This window comes from Zootoca vivipara, chromosome 12 (genome assembly GCF_963506605.1).
Source record: "Zootoca vivipara chromosome 12, rZooViv1.1, whole genome shotgun sequence".
Taxonomy (NCBI): domain Eukaryota; kingdom Metazoa; phylum Chordata; class Lepidosauria; order Squamata; family Lacertidae; genus Zootoca; species Zootoca vivipara.
The window spans coordinates 41,860,042-41,882,347 of NC_083287.1; the positions used below are offsets into that span (position 1 = coordinate 41,860,042).

Sequence of the window (22,306 nt, forward strand, 5' to 3'; positions counted from 1 at the left end):
AGACAGAAAGCTGAATCAATCTATTTATTCCTGTAACAGTTCTCCTAATCTCTTCACACTTTTCCCTACCTGGCTTCTCACCCTCCTACCTCCTCTCCTTTGGTTTCCCCTATTCCTTACAGAAACTGCTGGTCACTGTATCTATAAAAATACAATACTACATCCAGTGTAGAAAGTCCACCAGATGGGCTGGTGGGAACTACCTAAATAGTAGAGAAATTTATTTATGTATGCAACCACAGCTGCAAGAATGTTATTTGCCCAAAAAAATGGAAGGAAGAAGTCCCGACAAGAGAAGAATGGATACAAAAGTTAATGGACTACGCAGAAATGGCGAAACTGGAAAGGAATGGAAATGGTTTATTGAGTATTTACAAACAAATTGTAAACAGATTAAGAACTGCCAGGATTAATGTAAAAACCTGCAGTTTCAAAATATATATGGGATGAATAGATATACTGTATAAAATAATATGTTGGGATAATTTGGAGTATGCAGGAAGATGAAAAGAAATGTAAAGAACCACAGAAAGAGGGGGAAGGGAGTCAGAGTTTGAAATGTTAAAATTATGATTGAATAATTTTTGTAATATATATAGAAATGAAAATTATAAATAAAAAAATAAATGAATACTGTAACACTGTGATAGCAGACGGAGCTCACAGTCTCCACTACAGTACTGTATTTCTCTTTAAATTATAATACTTCCCCTATGTTATTCAATGGATTTTAATTGTATTATATATTACTATAACTATTTCTCTCTAAATTTCATAGAATCATAGAGTTGGAAGGGACCCTGGGGATCATCTAGTCCAACCCCTGCAATGTGAGAATATGCAGTTGTCTCCTAAAGGGATCGAACCTGCAACCTTAGCATTATTAGGTTTAGTTGCTCTAACCAACTAAACTACACCCCAATGTGCCCCGGGTCCAAAAAGATTGGCAAATCATGCCTTTAGTGTCATGCTACTTCTATACCAGCCATTAGAAAAACATGAGCAGACAAGCAGTTAAAAAAATGAAAAACAAAAAATGTCAAATAATTCAGTCTTCCAGACATCTGTAGCTGTGAAACAGCAAGGAGGAGAGGGGAGGAGAAAGCAACACAAACTAAGGAGAGAAAAAGGGGGAAAGCACAGCTTTGAACATCAGGCCAGAGAAACAGATTTTTCAATATTTTATGTGACATGATACAACAGCAGCTAAGGACAAGGAAAGACAGGCTTTGCTTACATGGCAGTTGACAGTAACTAAAAAAAGGAGGGAAGCAGCTTGCACTTTATTGGTTCATGGGGTCCGTGCTGCTTTTACAACTAACTGCTTATTCTTGAGAAGAAAATCTGATATTTACAAAGCAACGAGTCACCCCATACCAGAGAGTTGTTCCCAGAATATGTATCTTTGTGTCTTGCTGTCTTATGCCTAGGGACACCCTGGCAGGGCCTAATTCCCTAAAACCTAAAAAAATGTAGCTGAGAGACAGGCTAGAGTTGGATCCAAACTATCACGGGGTGCACAAATCTACCCAAATAAATGTCACAAATTGCCAGATAATATATGGAAAATGATTGCATTGGTTGCTGCTTTTAAGAAACAAGGTTATATCCCAATAATAAACCCACAACTTATATTATCTTACAGTTTATTATATTTAATTGGGTAGATTTGTGCCCACCTTAAGTTATGAATGTCTGTTGTCTTCCTTTTTAAAAAAGCTGGCTCTCTCGTGGATAGTTGCATTACCATACTTAAGACGTAGTGTGATGCCCTTTCTTGCCCTTAAAAACAATCAAATAGGAAATAAGCCCCTACCCCGGTGATTTTACCTTTATCCCACTCATCTTCTAAGGAGGTCAGGGGTGGTGTATGTTATGTATGCATGGTATACTGACCTAGGCCTTCAAGCCTCCTGGAGGCTCATGAGCTTCTTCATCTGCATAACAAAAGACAGAGAGGATTCTAAAACCCTCCAATGACATTGTTAGTAGCTGACAGGCTGCCAATCCTTGCTGAGATAAGGCCAGTGTTGTGATTCGCTAATTGTAGCATTAAGGTGACCTATCACAGGCGGTGTGCGTGTCTCGCCTGGGCCAACTGGCCCCGTTTGTCATTCTTGTGTCCTTCTTGTTCCTGACCAGCTCCATCTGGTACGCAGGCTCAGACCCTACCTGCCCGCTGAGTGTCTCCTCTCCAGAGTGGTGCATGCTCTAGTTATCTCTCGCTTGGACTACTGCAATGCGCTCTACGTGGGGCTACCTTTGAAGGTGACTCGGAAACTACAACTAATCCAGAATGCGGCAGCTAGACTGGTGACTGGGAGCGGCCGCCGAGACCACATAACACCGGTCTTGAAAGATCTACATTGGCTCCCAGTACGTTTCTGAGCACAATTCAAAGTGTTGGTGCTGACCTTTAAAGCCCTAAATGGCCTCAGTCCAGTATACCTGAAGGAGCGTCTCCACCTCCATCATTCTGCCCGGACACTGAGGTCCAGCACCGAGGGCCTCCTGGCAGTTCCCTCGTTGTGAGAAGCCAAGTTGCAGGGAACTAGGCAGAGGGCCTTCTTGGTGGTGGCGCCTGCCCTGTGGAACGCCCTCCCAACAGATGTCAAAGAGGAAAACAACTACCAGACTTTTAGAAGACATCTGAAGGCAGCCCTGTTCAGGGAGGCTTTTAATGTTTAATAGACTATTGTGTTTTATTTTTCTGTTGGAAGCCGCCCAGAGTAGCTGGGGAAACCCAGCCAGATGGGCGGGGTATAAATAAATTATTATTATTATTATTATTATTATTATTATTATTATTATTATTATTATGTTCCAATAAATCTCTTTTGAGTTGAATCTCAGTCTTGGATCATTGCTGAACCCACCTACACTTCAATGTACATGACACTTCTCTTCAGATTATCCTCACAACGATCATGGTTATCCTCACAACACACTGGCAATAGGACAGCAACCTCCACCACACTTGCATGCAGCAGGGTATCTTTGGAGGTAGCACACACAGTTCTATTATCCAATAGCTCTCTGACACTTCCTGCCCTCCAAATTCTCACCCCCGACCTTCTGCCTGAGGCAAGTACCTCACTGCCAGTATGGCCCTGCATCAGGGTGAGGCTGAAAGTACAGCACAGCTGCTGTGTGAAATGGCATTGCACACAAATAACATATACAAAGAGGTAAGAGATGAAGGAAAGCTTATTTCTATTGCAGCAAACTCTCGCTACATTGTGCATGCCCATCTATCTTCTCAAGGCATGCTGGACAGCCTCTATTGTGGAGCACACTCAAGAGCCTCCCTGGATACCTCTGGCCAATGTTTTACAGTGGTACCTCTACTTACGAGTTTAATGTGTTCCAAACGGACATTTGTAAGGAGAAAAAAATTGTAAGTCGAATCCCATAGGAATGCATTGGGAGAAAAAATTCGTAAGTAGAAAAAATCCTATCTAAACCGCATCCAAGATGGCGGACGGAGCTCCATTCGTATTTCGTAAGTAGAAACATTCGTAAGTAGAGTTATTCGTAAGTAGAGGTACCACTGTATATATTTTCTTGGGGATAGGCTGAGTGAGAAAATATTCAGTAAGACAATTTAAATAACAATTAGAAACACACAGAGAGAAACAACTACAACTGATAAAAACCAATTAAAAAGCGGTGGATCAGTGATTAAGAACTCAAATCAGGAAAGTGGTAATCCTATATTAAAAAAAGAGTGGAAGACTAATAGACAGGGGGCAAAAAAGGTCTCCTAATCAAGGGAATACAACAATTTTGGTGATTATGTTATTTTACGTACATTTGTGTTTTGGTCATCCTCTAAGGAATGAGGGCAGAGTAGGACATCTTTACAACTCTGTGGGCTAAGCTGAGAGATACTAATTTGCCAAAGACCACCCTATCAGCTACATAGTTGAACCAAGAATTTTAACCTTGTTTATATAGTTTCCTGGCTCCATGTCTTATCTAATTAAAACATTTCTTGCCAAAGCAATCCCAGTGTGCATTACATTAAAACCAAATACATAATACTCATTGAAACAAAACAGAAAAAAAAAATGCAACTTTAAAAATAAAACAGCTATGCTGCAATCCTTGTATAAAAAACCATGGTGAATAAGTAGGTCTGCAGCTAGTACTGAAAACTCAAAAGGGTTAGCATCAGCTGTATCTGAGAAGGTAAGGAATAAACAAGGTGCCAGTATCGAGAAGGTTGTCTTGTTTGTTGCCACTTGGTGAATTTCACTTAACTGTGGCAGTAAGAGGGTCTTCCTCATAAAGAAGATGCTTTGTTAGATATCTAGGTCCCAATCTATATAGGGCTTTATACAGTGGTACCTCGACTTACAAACGACTCAACAACCGAATTTTTCGACTTACGAGTGGGGCAAATGGCCGCACACTTACGAATTTCTCGAAATCCGAACGGAAACTGCGGCGGTTTTAGATAGGGTTTTTTCGGCTTACAAATTTTTAGGTGGGGTTGCTTCGACTTACGAATTTTTCCATTTCCAATGCATTCCTATGGGAAATCGCGTTTCCAATGGCACTTTTCGACTTACAAATTATTCGACCTACGAAGGTGCCTTCGGAACGGATTAACTTCGTAAGTCGAGGCACCACTGTAAAGTCATACCTCGGTTTAAGTACACTTCGGTTTGAGTACTTTCAGTTTAAGTACTCCACGGACCCGTCTGGAATGGATTAATCCACTTTCCATTACTTTCAATGGGAAAGTTCGCTTCAGTTTAAGTACTCCACGGACCATGTGGAATGGATTAATCCACTTTCCATTACTTTCAATGGGAAAGTTCGCTTCAGGTTAAGTACGCTTCAGTTTAAGTACAGACTTCCAGAACCAATTGTGTACTTAAACCGAGGTACCATTGTACTGTATGTCAATACAAGCTCCCTGAACTTGGCCTGGTGTGGTATGTTCACAATCAGCAGTCCCAAATGACAGCCTAGCCTTGGAATTCTACACTGGCTGCAGCTTCTGAACAAATCTCAAAGGTTACCAAATCACTGTGGCCAGGTAATGCCTGTCTAGGAACAGCCATAACTACCTTACCAGCTAACCCGTCACGTACACCTTCAACAACAGTGATGGATCTAAGAGCACCACCAGACGATGTACCCATTCTTTCAGAGGGAATGCAAGCCCATCCAGAACTAGAAGAATGCCTAATTCCTGAACCCTAGATTTGTCAGTCCATAGAGCCCCACCTTGTCAGGATTCAGTCTCAACTTATTGGCGCTCACTCAGCACAAAACTGCATTTTGTTATGAAAACCTTCTGGAAGCCCTTGGGAAGGCATAACTTCGAGAGATCTAGTAGGGATCTAGGGAAGTCACTTTATAGCTTTGTGGCTAACTAATTCTCCCTCAGGGAAGCTGGGAGGTGAGGCATATTTTGAGAACCGAAAGCATACAGTACTCCCTCAAAGCAAAAATTGTACTAGTAGATGCACTATGGAGCGGGTCAGAGCTTGAAACAAAGGGTGTGATGTAATATTTGAAGGTGCTGCCCTGCTGCCCATCCCATTGCCTTATACCGTAGAAGAACATGGCTGGAAAACACATCAGACACGTACAAAAACAGACAAAGTGTTCCTCTCATTAAGAAATCAGTACTATACTCCTCAATGGCTTCCCAATAGCCTTCTCAGTACTATATTTCAAGGAGTTTGTTCTTAGTCATCACTTGTAGGTGGCATAACTGAGTGTAACATAGCTGAGTGCCTCTACATTGTTAATGCTCAATGAATCCTGTTCACAAAGCAGTGTGTGTTCCATCTCAAGGCTGAGTGAGACCAGCCTCTCTTCCCTTGTGCCTTAAACTATGGGAAAAGTTGCTGCTGGGACTGTGCTGGTGTAGAACCCCCTTCCCAGAGGGATTATGTCAGCTGGTACTAGGCTGGGGTTTATCAGCCATTTTGGATAAATTGTTTACCAATTGTTATAGTTTTGGTATTAAACTGCATCATTTTTTATTGGATTGCTTTTTTTTGCTCACTAATATGCTATGTACTTTTTGATAGGATTATATTGATGAAAGTGTTTTTATTTGCTAATGTGTTCTTACTGTTGTCATCAGCTTTGAAATCAACATTGATGCTGGAAAAGAGACATATAGATAATAAGTCAAATCCACACATACTGGAGCATAGCAATTGCTTGAAAATTAAAGCCGTACAGGGCAAGATAATTATGTGTACCAGCTCCTCACTTAGATTGGGAAATGTTCTCTATTCCAAATCAAAACCAGAAAGGTTGAGTGAAAACTAGGGGAAACATGGAAGATCTCCAGGGTTCAACATGAATTTCTCTAAACACTTACATTTCAAGAAGCCTATGTTGCTGTGAACTGGGTTTTAGTAGCATGTCAATAATGAATCACCATACATGCAAGAAACATCCAGCGCTAACTGAGTATTCCTTTGTTTTGTACAAATGTTGATCCTTGAGCAGATGCAACATAGATGTCACTTGTTTTATTCCACCTCATAAACAGCTTCACTAAAACATGACATAAACCTGTGTCAATCCTGGCGTAATAGAACCCACACTGATAGAATTATAGTCATGTTACAGATGATGACAGAGTGAAGGAGCATTAAATTGTCCTTTTAAAACATGCTTAAATTGCTGGCATTTTGAAAATCATAGGTCCAAACTCTGGTGCATGAATCATCACCAAAACACAAACAATGTGACATAAAAGCTACAACATTTCTACTGCTGCTTATACAAATCCTACCTGAACATGTCCCCCAGGCCTTTGAGCATTCCTTTCTTGGCTTTAATTTTATCCTTTTCTTTATCTCGATCTTTCTTCTTGTCCTTCCCAATTTTTTTCCGGTCTCCTTTATCTTGACTGCCATTCATGTGCCTTTCCAGCGAATGGGATGGCTGGTCACTCGACGTGGAGACAGATTCTCTACCTGATCGTGAACTTTCCTCAGTATCTTCCTCCACTGAAAGAGTAAGGTGATTTTAGTAGGGGCTGGTGGAGGGAGAGATTAAAAAAAAATCTCTGCTGTGATTCAAGACAAATAGTTGAACAACCCTTATCTGCTCATCCAGAAAGAACAGCCACTACACTCCAGGAAACCACCCAGGTGGCAAACTGCATGACTTTCTCTGCTCCACATATGAGGTCTGTGAATCTGCACACATTTTACTGTACAAGATGACCTTGCTTGGTCAATATTTTGTTCGCTTAATAAGCCAAGAAATGAATGAGTCTTTGGATAAATATACATAGCTCATTTGATCCTCCCTTGGCCCAAGCAGGCAAGCAAGCAAACTAGGGAGTCCTCCATTGACTATAGTTTGCTATTTCATGCTTAATTGCTTAATTGCTTCACAGCAAGCCAGGATATTAAACCATGGTTTGAAGCTGACTTAATATCCTGGCTTGTTCCAAAGATGTTAATCATAGCAAACAAAGTGCAATGGAATACCTTGGTTTGCTTGCTCCCTCAGGCAAAGGGGCTGGACTTTATGTCAAAAATTCAAATCTATTATTATTAAGACAAGATATGCTAATCTGAACATGGTCTATATCTTTATTGACAGTTGAGTTTACAATGTTATCTATCTACTACAGTATGTATATTTACAACATAATTATCCATTTTAACCTTGAATATCGGCTCATTCCTCACACCCATTTTCAGGAGAAAATGAAGGATGCAAAAATTTTCTTAATGCAACATACACTTTGAAGACTGAGATATTGAAATGAAAGATGAACATGTTCATATTCAAGGCACAATCCTACATTTCAAGTCCAAACACCAACTTAGTCCCACACTGGCTTTCATTTAGGCTGGTGAATAAGTAAAACATACCGTAATACTATATCACCCTTGGGCACTGGGCTCTATCTTTGAAAATTACAGTGGTTTTCAAAGATAGAGCAAGGCTGAGAAAAAGATGCAAAATGCAATATCTGAAGTGAGGACTCAAGGACATTGTGCCTTAAGGCAATGTTAAAAATACAAATTAATTAAAACTAATTTATAATACTTGACATTCAACAAGGATAATGATAATAATAATGCTGTTTAATTGCTTATTGAAGTATTTCTATGCACATTTCCCTTCCTATTAAAAACAATCAATCACACCTCGTGCAATTCACATTATTTATATACTAAATATTCAAAACTTGTGATCATCATCAGTTACCTTAGCTTTGCCAATACAGTAGCGAAAAATTGCAAACATGTTCTAAGATAGTACGCCTTGGAATATCACTTGCTTTGGGGGCAACCAGTAAGGAGTGCTGTTGCCCTCATATTTTACTTGTATGCCTTTTATTGTATTGCGTCACATTGCTTTTAGGGATGTATACCTCACACTTCAATAACATTTTTCAGTAGCTTTCCAGAGCATCTTGTTGGTTATTATGGGAAATAAGATGCTGGACTAAGATGGACCTTCAGCCTACTCCAGCAGGACTTTTCTTATCTCATCCACTGAGGGTCAGGGAACACACTCATTCAGTAGGTTTGGACTTCCCTGCTGCTTTGCAATTCATTTCGTACAATCTCTAATATAACTTCATTTCTACAATTCCCATGCAACAAAAGAACTTTATTTTAGGCAACTGCCAGCTTATTATCAACTTCAAAAAATAAATAAATTATGTGGGTTTTGTGTGTGTGTGTGTGTGTGTGGTAGGTGGGAGGGATTTTTAGTTGGGTTTGGGAATTTGTTTAATTTTGGTATATTTGTACCGTGTTTCTCATATTATAAGACATGTCTTATATTAATTTTTTCCTCAAAAAAACACGACATGGCTTATTTTCGAGGGATGTCTTATTTTTTAATAAAGTGCACGCGGGCGCTGTTTGCCGGGCTTGTCAAGCCCAGCAAACAGCGCCCGCCGATCTTCGGTGACAGGCGGGGGTGGGCGGAGAGCGGAGAACGATCTCCGCTTCCCCCCCACCCCCGCCTGTCACACAGCACAGGTCCGAAGATCGGCGGGCGCTGTTTGCCGGGCTTGTCAAGCCCAGCAAGGAGCGCCCGCCGATCTTCGGTGACAGGCGGGGGTGGGGGGAGAGCGGAGAACGATCTCCGCTTCTCCCCCACCCCCGCCCGTCACACAGCACAGGGCCGAAGATCGGCGGGCGCTGTTTGCCGGGCTTGTCAAGCCCAGCAAACAGCGCCCGCCGATCTTCGGTGACAGGCGGGGGTGGGGGGAGAGCGGAGAACGATCTCCGGTTTTCCCCCCACCCCGCCCGTCACACAGCACAGGGCCGAAGATCGGTGGGCACTGTTTGCCGGGCTTGTCAAGCCCAGCAAACAGCGCCCGCCGATCTTCGGTGACAGGCGGGGGTGGGGGGAGAGCGGAGAACGATCTCCGCTTCCCCCCCACCCCCGCCCGTCATACAGCACAGGGCCGAAGATCAGCGGGCGCTGTTTGCCGGGCTTGTCAAGCCCAGCAAACAGCGCCCGCCGATCTTTGGTGACAGGCGGGGGTGGGGGGAGAGCGGAGCACGATCTCCGCTTCCCCCCCACCCCCGCCCGTCATACAGCACAGGGCCGAAGATCGGCGGGCGCTGTTTGCCGGGCTTGTCAAGCCCAGCAAGGAGCGCCCGCCGATCTTCGGTGACAGGCGGGGGTGGGGGGAGAGCGGAGAACGATCTCCGCTTCTCCCCCACCCCCGCCTGTCACACAGCACAGGGCCGAAGATCGGCGGGCGCTGTTTGCCGGGCTTGTCAAGCCCAGCAAACAGCGCCCGCCGATCTTCGGTGACAGGCGGGGGTGGGGGGAGAGCGGAGAACGATCTCCGCTTTCCCCCCCACCCCGCCCGTCACACAGCACAGGGCCGAAGATCGGTGGGCGCTGTTTGCCGGGCTTGTCAAGCCCAGCAAACAGCGCCCGCCGATCTTCGGTGACAGGCGGGGGTGGGGGGAGAGCGGAGAACGATCTCCGCTTCCCCCCCACCCCCGCCCGTCATACAGCACAGGGCCGAAGATCGGCGGGCGCTGTTTGCCGGGCTTGTCAAGCCCAGCAAACAGCGCCCGCCGATCTTTGGTGACAGGCGGGGGTGGGGGGAGAGCGGAGCACGATCTCCGCTTCCCCCCCACCCCCGCCCATCATACAGCACAGGGCCGAAGATTGGCGGGCGCTGTTTGCCGGGCTTGTCAAGCCCAGCAAGGAGCGCCCGCCGATCGTTGGTGACAGGTGGGGGTGGGGGGAGAGCGGAGAACGATCTCCGCTTCCCCCCCCCCGCCTGTCACACAGGACAGGTCCGAAGATCGGCGGGTGCTGTTTGCCGGGCTTGTCAAGCCCAGCAAGGAGCGCCCGCCGATCTTTGGTGACAGGCGGGGGTGGGGGGAGAGCGGAGCACGATCTCCGCTTCCCCCCCACCCCCGCCCGTCACACAGCACAGGGCCGAAGATCGGCGGGCGCTGTTTGCCGGGCTTGTCAAGCCCAGCAAACAGCGCCCGCCGATCTTCGGTGACAGGCGGGGGTGGGGGGAGAGCGGAGCACGATCTCCGCTTCCCCCCCACCCCCGCCTGTCACACAGCACAGGGCCGAAGATCGGCGGGCGCTGTTTGCCGGGCTTGTCAAGCCCAGCAAGGAGCGCCCGCCGATCTTTGGTGACAGGCGGGGGTGGGGGGAGAGCGGAGAACGATCTCCGCTTCCCCCCCACCCCGCCTGTCACACAGGACAGGTCCGAAGATCGGCGGGCGCTGTTTGCCGGGCTTGTCAAGCCCAGCAAACAGCGCCCGCCGATCTTCGGTGACAGGCGGGGGTGGGGGGAGAGCGGAGCACGTTCTCCGCTTCCCCCCCACCCCCGCCCGTCATACAGCACAGGGCCGAAGATCGGCGGGCGCTGTTTGCCGGGCTTGTCAAGCCCAGCAAAGAGCGCCCGCCGATCTTTGGTGACAGGCGGGGGTGGGGGGAGAGCGGAGAACGATCTCCGCTTCCCCCCACCCCTGCCTGTCACACAGCACAGGTCCGAAGATCGGCGGGCGCTGTTTCCCGGGCTTGTCAAGCCCAGCAAGGAGCGCCCGCCGATCTTCGGCTCTGTCCCCCGATGCGCTACGGCTCGGGGAAGCAGGCAGGGAGCTCCTGCTGGGTCCCGCGCCTTCGCCTCTCGCTCGGTCGGGGCTTTGCGATAGTGCTTATTTTCGGGGTATGTCTTATTTTTCACCAACCCTTAGAAATCCTGTCATGGCTTATTTTTTGGGGATGCCTTAAAATATGAGATACACGGTAATTTTTACTGTTCTTGGTTTTAATTGTTTTATTTTGTTTTTCTTTTGTTCTGTTTATTGCTGCTTTTCTTTTAAATAGAGGTTTTTATCTTGTTTTTAAGGGGAGGGGTCAGGGCTGCCTGGGAGGGGGCCCCAGCCAACAAAATGGCTGGGGCAGATTCCACAGGGGGGGGGATGCACTGGGACAACCGATCTCAGTGGTCACGGGTAAGAGGAGGACTTACGCTAAGACCAGACCATGTCATTACCGAGGAGGCAGGTTTAGTCATTGTTTGAGGACTATCCCTGCCTCCGGGTCTGGTCCTGACCAATCGGCAAGGGATACCCACATGATCTGAAGGTGCTGTTGTGCTATGCCAGGTCAATGATGAATAAGACCACTGCCATCCACGAACTGATTGTGGATGGAGGATTTGACCTGGCATGTGTGACAGTGACTTGGTTGGATGAAGCAGATGGGCCTGTCCTTGCCGCTGCTTGTCCACCAGGTCTCTCTTACGCACAGCAACCCAGGGCATCTGGGTGGGGAGGGGGGGGTTGCAGTGTTTTTTTGGTGTACCGACCTCCCTGCTGCACCAAGGATTCCCTGCCCAAGCTGCTTCAGGTTGTGTCAGATGTGCTCCTGGAGACACCTAGCTTGGTTGTCTTAGGGGATTTTAACATCCATGTCGACACGACCTTACAAGGGGCCGCTCGGGACTTTGTCCGTGGAAAGCATGGCCTCCATGGGGCTGTCCCTGAATAAGTCTGGCCCAACTCATAGCCGCGGACATGCCTTGGACCTGGTGTTTACCTCTATGGATGTTGGTGATCTGACATTAAGTAAAAGCGAAACAAAAGAAGTGCCATGGTCAGATCACTTTCTGGTGCAACTGGACTTCTCTGCGACCCTTCCCCTCTGCAGGGAGGTGGGACTGATTCGGATGGTCCGCCCCTGCTACTTAATGGATCCAATTGGCTTCCAGAGAGCGGTAGGGGATGTTTTATCCCATGTTGATGGCCTTTCAGCTGATTCCCTGGTGGCCCGCCGGAATGTGGAGTTAACCAGGGCTATTGACTGTCTGGCTCTGAAGCGCCCTCTCCGATTGCATGGAGCCCGGACAGCCCCATGGTATCCCCCGGAGCTGAGGGCGATGAAACAGTCGCTGAGACAGCTAGAGTGCCGGTGGCGGAAAACTCATTCTGAATCAGACCGGACATGGGCTAGAGCTCAACTTCGAGCCTACCAAGAGGCAATGGCGACAGTGAAGAGGACCTTCTTCACCGTTTCTATCGCATCTGAAGAAAACAGCAGCAGGAGACTGTTCCAAGTGGTTTGCAATCTATCCGAACCACCTTCATCATCGGGCCATGGTAGGGACCCCAATATCTCCTACAATGCTTTTGCAAAGTTTTTTTTGCAGATAAAGTCGCTCAGATTCAGAGGGAGGTAGACTCCACCGTGGGAGCAGGGCCAGGGCAGGAGAGTGCTGGAGCCCTGTCGAGTCATGTTTCATGGGATCAGTTTCAATCTGTTACCTCCGAGGATGTGGACAGGCTGCTTGGACAAGTGAAACTGACCACCTGTCTCCTTGACCCTTGCCCATCCTGGCTAATAAAAGTGAGATGGGAAGGGCTAGGTGATGGGCTCCGCGGGGTGGTAAATGCTTCCCTCTATGAGGGAGTATTCCCAGACTCACTGAAAGAGGCGGTCATTAAACGCTTCTTAAAAAAACATCTTTAGACCCGGCAAATATGGCCAATTATCGCCCAGTCTCAAATCTACCATTCTTGGGCAAGGTGATTGAGCAGGTGGTTGCTGAACAACTCCAAGCACGCCTGGAGGATGTGGACCATTTGGATCCCTTCCAATCGGGATTCAGGCCTCATCATGGGACTGAAACTGCCTTGGTCACGTTGGTTGATGCTCTCCGACGGGCTAGGGACAAAGGTGAGAGCTGTTTCCTAGTTCTGCTGGATCCCTCAGCGGCCTTGATACAATCGACCATAACATCCTTCTGGACCATCTAGAGGGGTTGGGAGCTGGGGGGACTGTCATACAGTGGTTCCGCTCCTTCCTCCTGGGCCGTGTTCAGAAAGTGGTGGTGGGGGATGAGTGTTCAGACCCCCTGGGCTCTCACTTGTGGGGTGCCTCAGGACTCCCTCCTCTCCCCCATGTTTTTTAATATCTATATGAAGCCGTTGGGAGAGATCATCAGGGGGTTTGGGCTGGGTGTTCATCAGTATGCGGATGACACCCAACTCTATCTCTCTTTTAAATCAGAACCAGTGAAGGTAGTGAATGTCCTGTGTGAGTGCCTGAAGGCGGTTGGAGGATGGATGGCGACTAACAGATTGAGGTTTAATCCTGACAAGACAGAAGTACTGTTTTGGGGGGACAGGGGGCGGGCGGGTGTAGGGGACTCCCTGGTCCTGAATGGGGTCACTGTGCCCCTGAAGGACCAGGAGCGCAGCCTGGGAGTCATTTTGGACTCACAGCTGTCCATGGAGCCACAGGTTAATTCTGTGTCCAGGGTGGCTGTCTATCAGCTCCATCTGGTACACAGGCTGAGACCCTACCTGCCCTCAGACTGTCTCACCAGAGTGGTGCATGCTCTAGTTATCTCCTGCTTGGACTACTGCAATGCGCTCTATGTGGGGCTACCTTTGAAGGTGACCCGGAAACTGCAATTAATCCAGAATGTGGCAGCTAGACTGGTGACTGGGAGTGGCCGCCAAGACCACATAACACCAGTCCTAAGAGACCTACATTGGCTCCCAGTATGTTTCCGAGCACAATTCAAAGTGTTGGTGCTAACCTTTAAAGCCCTAAACGGCCTCAGTCCTGTATACCTGAAGGAGTGTCTCCACCCCCATCGTTTAGCCCGGACACTGAGATCCAGCACCGAGGGCCTTCTGGCGGTTCCCTCACTGCAAGAAGCAAAGCTACAGGGAACCAGGCAGAGGGCCTTTTCGGTAGTGGTGCCTGCCCTGTGGAACGCCCTCCTATCAGAGGTCAAGGAGATAAACAACTACCTGACATTTAGAAAACACCTAAAGGCAGCCCTGTTTAGGGAAGTTTTAAATCTGTGATATTTTAATGTATTTTGGTATTTGTTGGAAGCCACCCAGAGTGGCGGGGGAAACCCAGCCAGATGGGCGGGGTATAAATAATAAATAATAAATAAATAAATAAACTTCTTTAAAAGTGATCCAGGCAGCCCCTACAGGATTGTGTGCATGGAACCTAAGTCTTTCCTTTTTTTCTGAACAGCAACCTCTTTTCAACCTGCTGCTTTTCAACCCTCTTTCACACAAATTTTAAAGCTGTATGCAGTGCAATAGGAGGTGGAAGGAGTAAATCACTGCTGCATATCCATACACCCATCTTTGGATACTTGATTGCTAAGGAAAGGGCTGTAGCTCAGTGGTGAAGTTTGAATGCAAAAAGTCCCATCTTCAATCACTGGCCTCTCCAATTATGACTGGAGAATTTCTCCAAGTTAGGATAGGCCAGTGGCAGAATGTGCTTTCATGGAGCCCAGCTCAGGGATTGAAGGACTCAGGGCTTCCCTCTCACACTGCCCTCCCCAAACCCCTTTGCGAGGTTGGCATCTGCCAGAACTGAAATAATTTATTTTCAAACAAGCTTTTGATTCGACCACTGCTTAATTTATTGACTGGAAGGGATGTTGCTGCTGTTTTCAGTGTGATTGTTTGAGTTTTAAGGTCGGAGTCACTGATGGTTTTATGTTTTCTTTTGTATCTGTAAGTTGATTTGACCAACACCTTTGTGGAAGAGAAAAGCAGGGTATGGATTCCTGAAGAAATAAAATGTTGTCTCATTATTATTCCTGCTCAGGCAAGAAATTCAAGTTCTGATTTTTCTGATAGTTCACTGATGACATTACTAAAAAGCACTGGGTCAGGGGAAGAGTTAATGAAAAAGTGCCAACAACAATCCCCCTTTCCTATTTTAGCTACTAAGACCAAAACATCAAATCAGATTATTCTTTAGAGTATGATTCCAAGAGCAAAGATGTGTTTTACTTAAGAGAACTGCAAGAAAAGTATTGTGAAACTGCTCTCCTAATTACGTCACAAAACAGAGAAAATGCTCATAAGAAACTGTAGCTATTGGACGTGAAGCTGTTCCATAACTGAGCTTCTAGACTGTGTATTGTGTTATTTAATACAAGCAGAGTCTTTAGCAATTAAGACTCAACAGAGATTAGAAAGCTCTGCCAATTTATTCAGATTCAAATGGCATGCTCTCAGACAACACACCAGAGAAAGGAACTGTTTCTTATCAGCTATTCCAAGATTTTGAAAACAAGCGCTGTGATTCATATGATCCAAATACCCCAAGCAGTCAGCTGTGACTATCTGATTATACCCATTAAAATCTTTAAAATCTATAGGTACCCTCTGCCAAACTTAAGGTCTTCACATCTGTCTTTCAGACTCAGTTCAACAGTCTGAATGGCCAATTGTTCTGAGTGCAGCAATTATATTATGGTTTTTTAAAAGCCCCCACAGTAAATGTGGTCACATGGTGTGCGCTTATATTTTTAGAACTCATTGCAGGACACTGGTCAATATTTCTTTATGAAACAGTTCAGTCCAATTTATCTGAATAGCTCAGTCAGTACAGCATGAGACTTTTAATCTCAGGGTTGTGGGTTCAGGACCCATGTTGGGTGAAAGATTCCAGCATTGCGGGGGGTTGTACTAGATGACCCTTGTGGCCCCTTTCCAACTCTACAATTCTCTGATTCTGTTATCTTCAAATACAAAAAGGGTCACCAACTGACCAAATGAAAGATTACTGCTCACAGCATTTTCTACTGGAATTTAACATTGCTTTTACATTCTAAATTCTGAACTATTGGGTTTAACTGAACACTAATTCCCCTCCCCACCAGTCATTTTTGGTCAAGCATGTATAGTGCCACTTTAACACACTTGATCCCTACCCAAAATGGAATGTCTGCATCCATATCAAATAGTGGCACATCCAGTACGCCTGCCAGATCATTCCATAGTTCTTTCTCTCTGTGTGTCTCTCTCCTTCTCCCTCTCTCAAAATACATGGTGCCATCCTGAATGTTTCAAAGTTCAGGGCAGAGAAAAGAAAGCACTTTTTCACACAGCACATAGTTGAACTGTGGAATTCATCCCCCACAGTATTTAGGGATATCCAGCAAGTTGGATGCCATTAAAGGGGGATTAGAAAAATGCTTGGAGGGGAAGGCAATCCATGGATACCAGCCACAATGGCTATATTCTGCCTCCAGTTTGCATCTGAATATCAGTTGCGGGGAATCACGTGAGAAGAATGCTGATGCACTCAGGACCATTTTGTGGGCTGCTTATGGGCACTGGTTGGCCACTGTAAGATTGTAAGATTCCTACGGGTGGAATCCAATTGTTTCCACAGTCTCAGAGGAAGGGCTTTTGACCCACTTTTGGAAAAGATGGGGAGGGTTTTTTTGCTTTCCTTGTTGCAGACCTGAGCACACACACCCTCTGAAAATCAGTTATAGGTTGTTGGGAAACCCTGCAGAACAAATCAAAAGGTACCACAGGGGGCTGCCAAGGGAATCAGGGGGAAAAAACCCTCCCCCCCTCTTCTGTTATGGGGCACCTCCACTGGATTCCACCCTGTGTCACTGGGTCAGTTAGAGTAGACTGATAAGATTTAGCTGCTCTGAACTGCCAGATTTGAAATGAAGCTGAATTAATTCTGCTGCTGCTATTGAAGGAAATATTTCAAATGATCTTACATTCAATTATGTGATATTTTTAGAAGCAGGCTTTTTAAAAAAGAAAATCTAATATAAAATAGAACAGTGAATTTGTAGGAGCAAATTTGCTCATTATGACAGGAGTTTCTTAAAATGTAAACACATTCATAAAAAGCTGATATTGCAGATTCATTTTTCCAACTTCTTGTGTCAGTCGAGAAGCTAAGTAATTAATTACCTCAGCTTCCCCAGCTCTTTTCCAGTCATAAAATTTTAATGTTTATAGGTAAACTAACTAGATAGGTGGGGGGACCTGCTGGGAAACATTCAAAATAAAGGTAAAAGTACCCCTGACCATTAGGTCCAGTCGCGGATGACCCCAGGGTTGGGGTGCTCATCTTGCTCTATAGGCAGAGGGAGCTGGCGTTTGTCCGCAGACAGCTTCCAGGTCATGTGGCCAGCATGACTAAGCTGCTTCTGGCGAATCATACCGTAGTATTGCACGGAAACGCCGTTTACCTTCCCGCCGGAGCGGTACCTATTTATCTACTTGCACTTTGAAGTGCTTTCGAACTGCTAGGTGGGCAGGAGCAGGGACCGAACAACAGGAGCTCACCCCGTCACGGGGATTCGAACCACCGACCTTCTGATCGGCAAGCCCTAGACTCTGTGGTTTAGACCACAGCACCACCCTCATCCCTTACATTCAAAATACTACAACATTAAGCTTAAAAATTTAATAATTTCCATATTATTCTGCCCCTTTTAAGTTAATTTGCTATTCACTCTTTTTTGAGCATGGACTGTCATTTTACTAGCCCATTGCTGCACCATTCAATAATTATACGGGTTACGTTTGAAGAGATTATTTTATGTTAATGACATTCTTCTCATGTTGGGTCACTCTTAGGGTTAAAGAACTGAAAATGTAAATGAACGCCCATTAGGGTGGGTAATAGCTGATCATTAACTTTATGCTTTATTAGATCTGCCAACCTTACATATTCTAATTAAAGAACAGCCGTAATTTTTCTTCACTTTATGGATGAACTTCCAATGCTGAAATTTTTCATCCTAAATGCAACTTATTTCCTCTCTCTCATTAAACTTTAGAACCAAAGTGTTTGCCCCCTTCCCTTTTCATTTAACTCATTGTCTTGCTGTTAAGACGGTACACAAGGAATCTTGAATTTTTTTTATTTTAAAAAAATGCTTTGCATGTCTGCATCTAATCTTGCCACTTTTTAAAATCCATTTATTGGTGTGTGTGTGTGTGTGTGTTTCTTTTTGTAAATCTACCAAAGAATAAAATAAAATAAAATTGGGATGAAGACGTTTTTTTCAGGACAGAGGAGGGCATGTGTGCTGGGTCCCACTGGTGAAGGGGTGCTGCTCTTGCCCTTTTGCTGGTAGACCTGCTTTGCGGAGGGGAGACAAAGGAGGGTCATTTGTGGAGAGTGAGAAATGTCTCTATTTTCATCTTGAGGAATGTTGGAGGGTATAATATTGGCTACATAAACATATGTTTTTCTGCTGAGGTCCAAGTACATTAAAATTTGCAGTAATCTTCATTTTGACAAACCTGAATTTTAGAGCTTACAAACAAACAAACAAACAAAGCAAATCACAAAATCCAAAGCATGTTGGAGTATGATGCAAGACTGCAGAGATGTCATTATTACGCCAACACTGTCAGGCATTAATGTTCTCTTTACCCAAAGGTAGACAGAGATGCTCCTGTAAAGGCTGCAGTCCTTTTGTAAACGTTCCCACTCATACTGTTCCTCCATATACCCCGCCTGGCCCTTTGGGCGATGCTTTTCTTTCGTTATATGGTATTTACATGGATCCAAACAGACATCAAGGCAGAAGCGACCATTTCAATTGAGGCAAAGGTAATGGGAGTGTGTCAAGAATGTGCTACACACCATACGGAACATAGAAGAGATGGTGCTCTATCCGAGAGAGAGAGCACATGACATAAAAGCCAGGAATTGATACGGCACAGCAGGGATGGGGCAGGGGAGAGACCAAGACATCAGAGTGGACCAAGTAAAAGAAGGTTGAAGTTGTGGCTGAAAGTAGGCTTTACAAAGGGTGGAGGAATTTGGAAGGAGTCAGGCAGAAGAAAACAGAGACAGAGAGAAAGGCTTTTTCAAGCACATGGGGACATGACTGGGATAGAAAGAGAAATGAAAGCAAGAAATCTTGAGATGAGTAGGTGTTGGCTAGAGGAGGAAGGATGTTGGCTGAATTATCTGTTATACACTGTGAACAGGAACTGGGCTGCATTGTTTGCACTAACTGAATGTCTAATAGTGTTAGCAGTAGCACTGGCATCCTCTAGGGCCTTGGAAGCTTCCAGTGTGAATTGACTTTGTGGCCACACCGCTTTTAAGTGAACTGTGAAAATTTTGCACAAAGAAGACAGAGTCAGAGCAGGTGGGAGCTTTACGATGGTGAACAAAAACCTTGGAGGAGTAAAGAGAACTTAACAGGAAGCTACCTTAACAAAAGACATGGTATGATCCAAATGGCAGGCAGGGTGAAGGGGGGAGGGAAATAACTGAAAGAACCATCAGCAGTGAAAACATCTTTAAAAGGCAATTTTTAAAAGCAGTGCACATGGAAGAGTTTACTTACAGGTTTCCATGCCTTCATCATCCTCATCTGCAACAGGTTTATCATACGATTTGTCAATTGCAGCTCTGAAGCTCTCATTGCACCCTCGCCCTCTGATTATCCGCGGCCGTGGACGGTGGAAGGGAATGTCACCATTCAAAGTTACCTCAGCGACTGCTGTCTGCAAACTTTCTAATGAACTGGATTTCTTCAGGCCTAATGAGGGGCCTACATCTCTGGTTGGAGAACCTTAATATTTTTTAAAAAAAGAAAAATAATAATTAGGATTAGCAGGGAGGACCCTCGCACTTGATTATTCACATCCACAGCGACAGTCTACAGGAATGTGCTTAACATTATTCACATTATCTCTGTACTCTGTAGGGAATTCTAGGCAGATTTGTTGGTTGGAGCAATGAGCGTGTCAAGTCATACACTATGAATTTGACAAGGTTAGTAACACGCCACTTTTCAAATTGGTGGGAAGTTAAAGTCATCACTGTTATTTCAACCATTTTAATGAGAATAAAATAATTATGAAGCTGGTTAAAAAAATAGAGTACAAAGATGTCAGCACTATATACTTGATTGGCATAGCCAGTTAATTTTGTTTTTTAAAACAGCAAAAACAATCCTATGCAAATACTGGAAATAATGAACATTAAGGAGATTTTATTGACCTAAAATTAGCCTGCATTCTAAGAACAGTATCTGGGGGAAATTCTGCCTCACTAGCTTCTTTCATGGAGTGAATTTTAATAACCTGCACTTAAATATTACACTGTTCCCAAGAGCTTGTCTACATGGATTTTTTTTCTTTTGGATTAATTAACCCATATTAGTTAATATGGTTATAATACATTAAAACTCATGTCAACACTTATTATGGACTAAATGCAAGTAATGTAAAATTTTTAACCTTGATTAGGAACAGGGATTACCACAGCATGATAAAAGCACTAATAATCTCCAACAAACACTTGCAAAGAGAATATTAGCTCACAACAACATTAGAAAACCAAAAAAAACCTATTCATTGGAAAAATAAACAAAATAATTTTTGAATAGCATGTGTCTGAACCATTTCTGTGAACTTCATGGACAAACTACTGCACTGAAAACTTAAGGGATTGGTCCAATAAAACGTAACTTTTGAAATGCTATTCTAATTGAATTTTTCTCCTGGGTTTATTTAATGGTTGCCATCAAAATTTCCTATGAAACACTTTGTAGGAATTATTGGTCCTATTGCCATGCTAAGGTAATCCCCGTTTCTAAACAAAGCAAGGAAACTCACTCTCTAGAAGTATTTTATGCCAGTGTTATTTATGCCTAAACTAAACTAAACTAAACTACTAACATAAGTAAGTGAAACCATTCCCTGAAATGCAAATAATATCAGAACCCCCTCATGTGGTCAACTGGTTGAGGCTGGGGGTTAGCCAAGTGCAATTTCTCTATGTAGCAGCTGTCATGACCAATGCTGACTTGGTGAGTGTTGCTGGAAATGTACTGGTCATTGTTTTATTTCTTTGTATTTTTATACCGCCCTTCATCACAAGATCTCAAGGGCAGATCACAAGATAAAATACAAGATTAAAACACAAGTTTTACCATGCTGTGGTGTGTTGACATTCTTCCCATGCTAACCTAACCCCCAGTTCCAAAGGCAGCTGAAATAAGGAATAGTATGTAACCCCAGAGAGACGCTGTTAACAACACAGAGCCAGGTGGACCTATGGCCTCACTCTGTATAAGGCAGCTTCCTCTATTCCATGTCCTTTGCAGATGTTCACCAAAGACAATTCTCCCGAGTTACATGTGAAATCATTGGGATATCAGCTCTTTTATACAGTTAGATGATCCTTACACCAGGATCTTAAAACTAAGTGGGTTTCAGATACCACATCAAGGGAAATCGTGGTGAACCCCAAATGTAGTTGTCCTTGGGTGGGCTTATGGGAGAATTTGTTCCAGGGAGAAAAGGCTCTGATGTGAGGGGGTGAGGTGTGTTGGTTCCCAATTTGCAAACCAATTTGCATCTGCTCCACCACCTCACAAGGCAATTTACTAAGGGATTACTCACTGCTGAATAACAGAACAGGGAAACAGGTATAATGGAGTTCACAGCCTATAGGGAACCCAATACAATACTTAAGTCATGCTCACCGCTGCATTCAGAGCATGAGGGAGCTAATGTAGCAGTTGCAATAGTTGTTTGGAAACAGCTACGTGTCTGTGGAGTCACAGATCAGTATAAATACAATGAATTCACACCTCCTCCAAATACCTCCCATCCCACAGGTCCCCATTTTTTTGAAAGGGAAGAGACCTGGGTATAACTGGAGAGAAAGGACAGCTGGTGGGATGAGCAAGAAAGGAAAAGGAAGGTTCAGTTCTTCCCAGCTGCGTAAACAATCCTTAGCCTATGCTTGCAAAGAAATGTCTGGTGCGAAGATTGCACATTATTATTATTTTCCCGAGGACTATTTCATATGTCAATGTGTTAAGAGAAAGCTTCACTGTAGGTAACTACCCTGTATTTTACATCAACGTAACTATCATTATATAAAACTATATAGCTAACTTCAGTTATATAACCCTTATATTTAGTTTGATGATTATTTTTCAACGTTTAAGTCTACACAAATTCAATCTGAAAGACAGCAACACAAAAAAGTTGGTGAACATTTTGAAAGTGCAAAG

At 44.7% G+C, this 22,306-nt stretch overlaps 1 protein-coding gene across 4 annotated transcripts in view; it reads right to left on the reverse strand.

Moving 5' to 3' along the window:
- PARD3 (par-3 family cell polarity regulator) overlaps positions 1-22,306 on the reverse strand; it is a 568,363-nt gene that overhangs the window by 139,835 nt on the left and 406,222 nt on the right. For all 4 annotated transcript variants that reach the window (XM_035129016.2, XM_035129014.2, XM_035129013.2 and 1 more), the window contains 2 exons: positions 19,622-19,849; positions 6,773-6,989 (listed from right to left, as the gene is read on the reverse strand). In XM_035129016.2, coding sequence (XP_034984907.1) covers positions 6,773-6,989; positions 19,622-19,849 — 445 coding nt within the window. The remainder of the gene's footprint in view (positions 1-6,772; positions 6,990-19,621; positions 19,850-22,306) is intronic.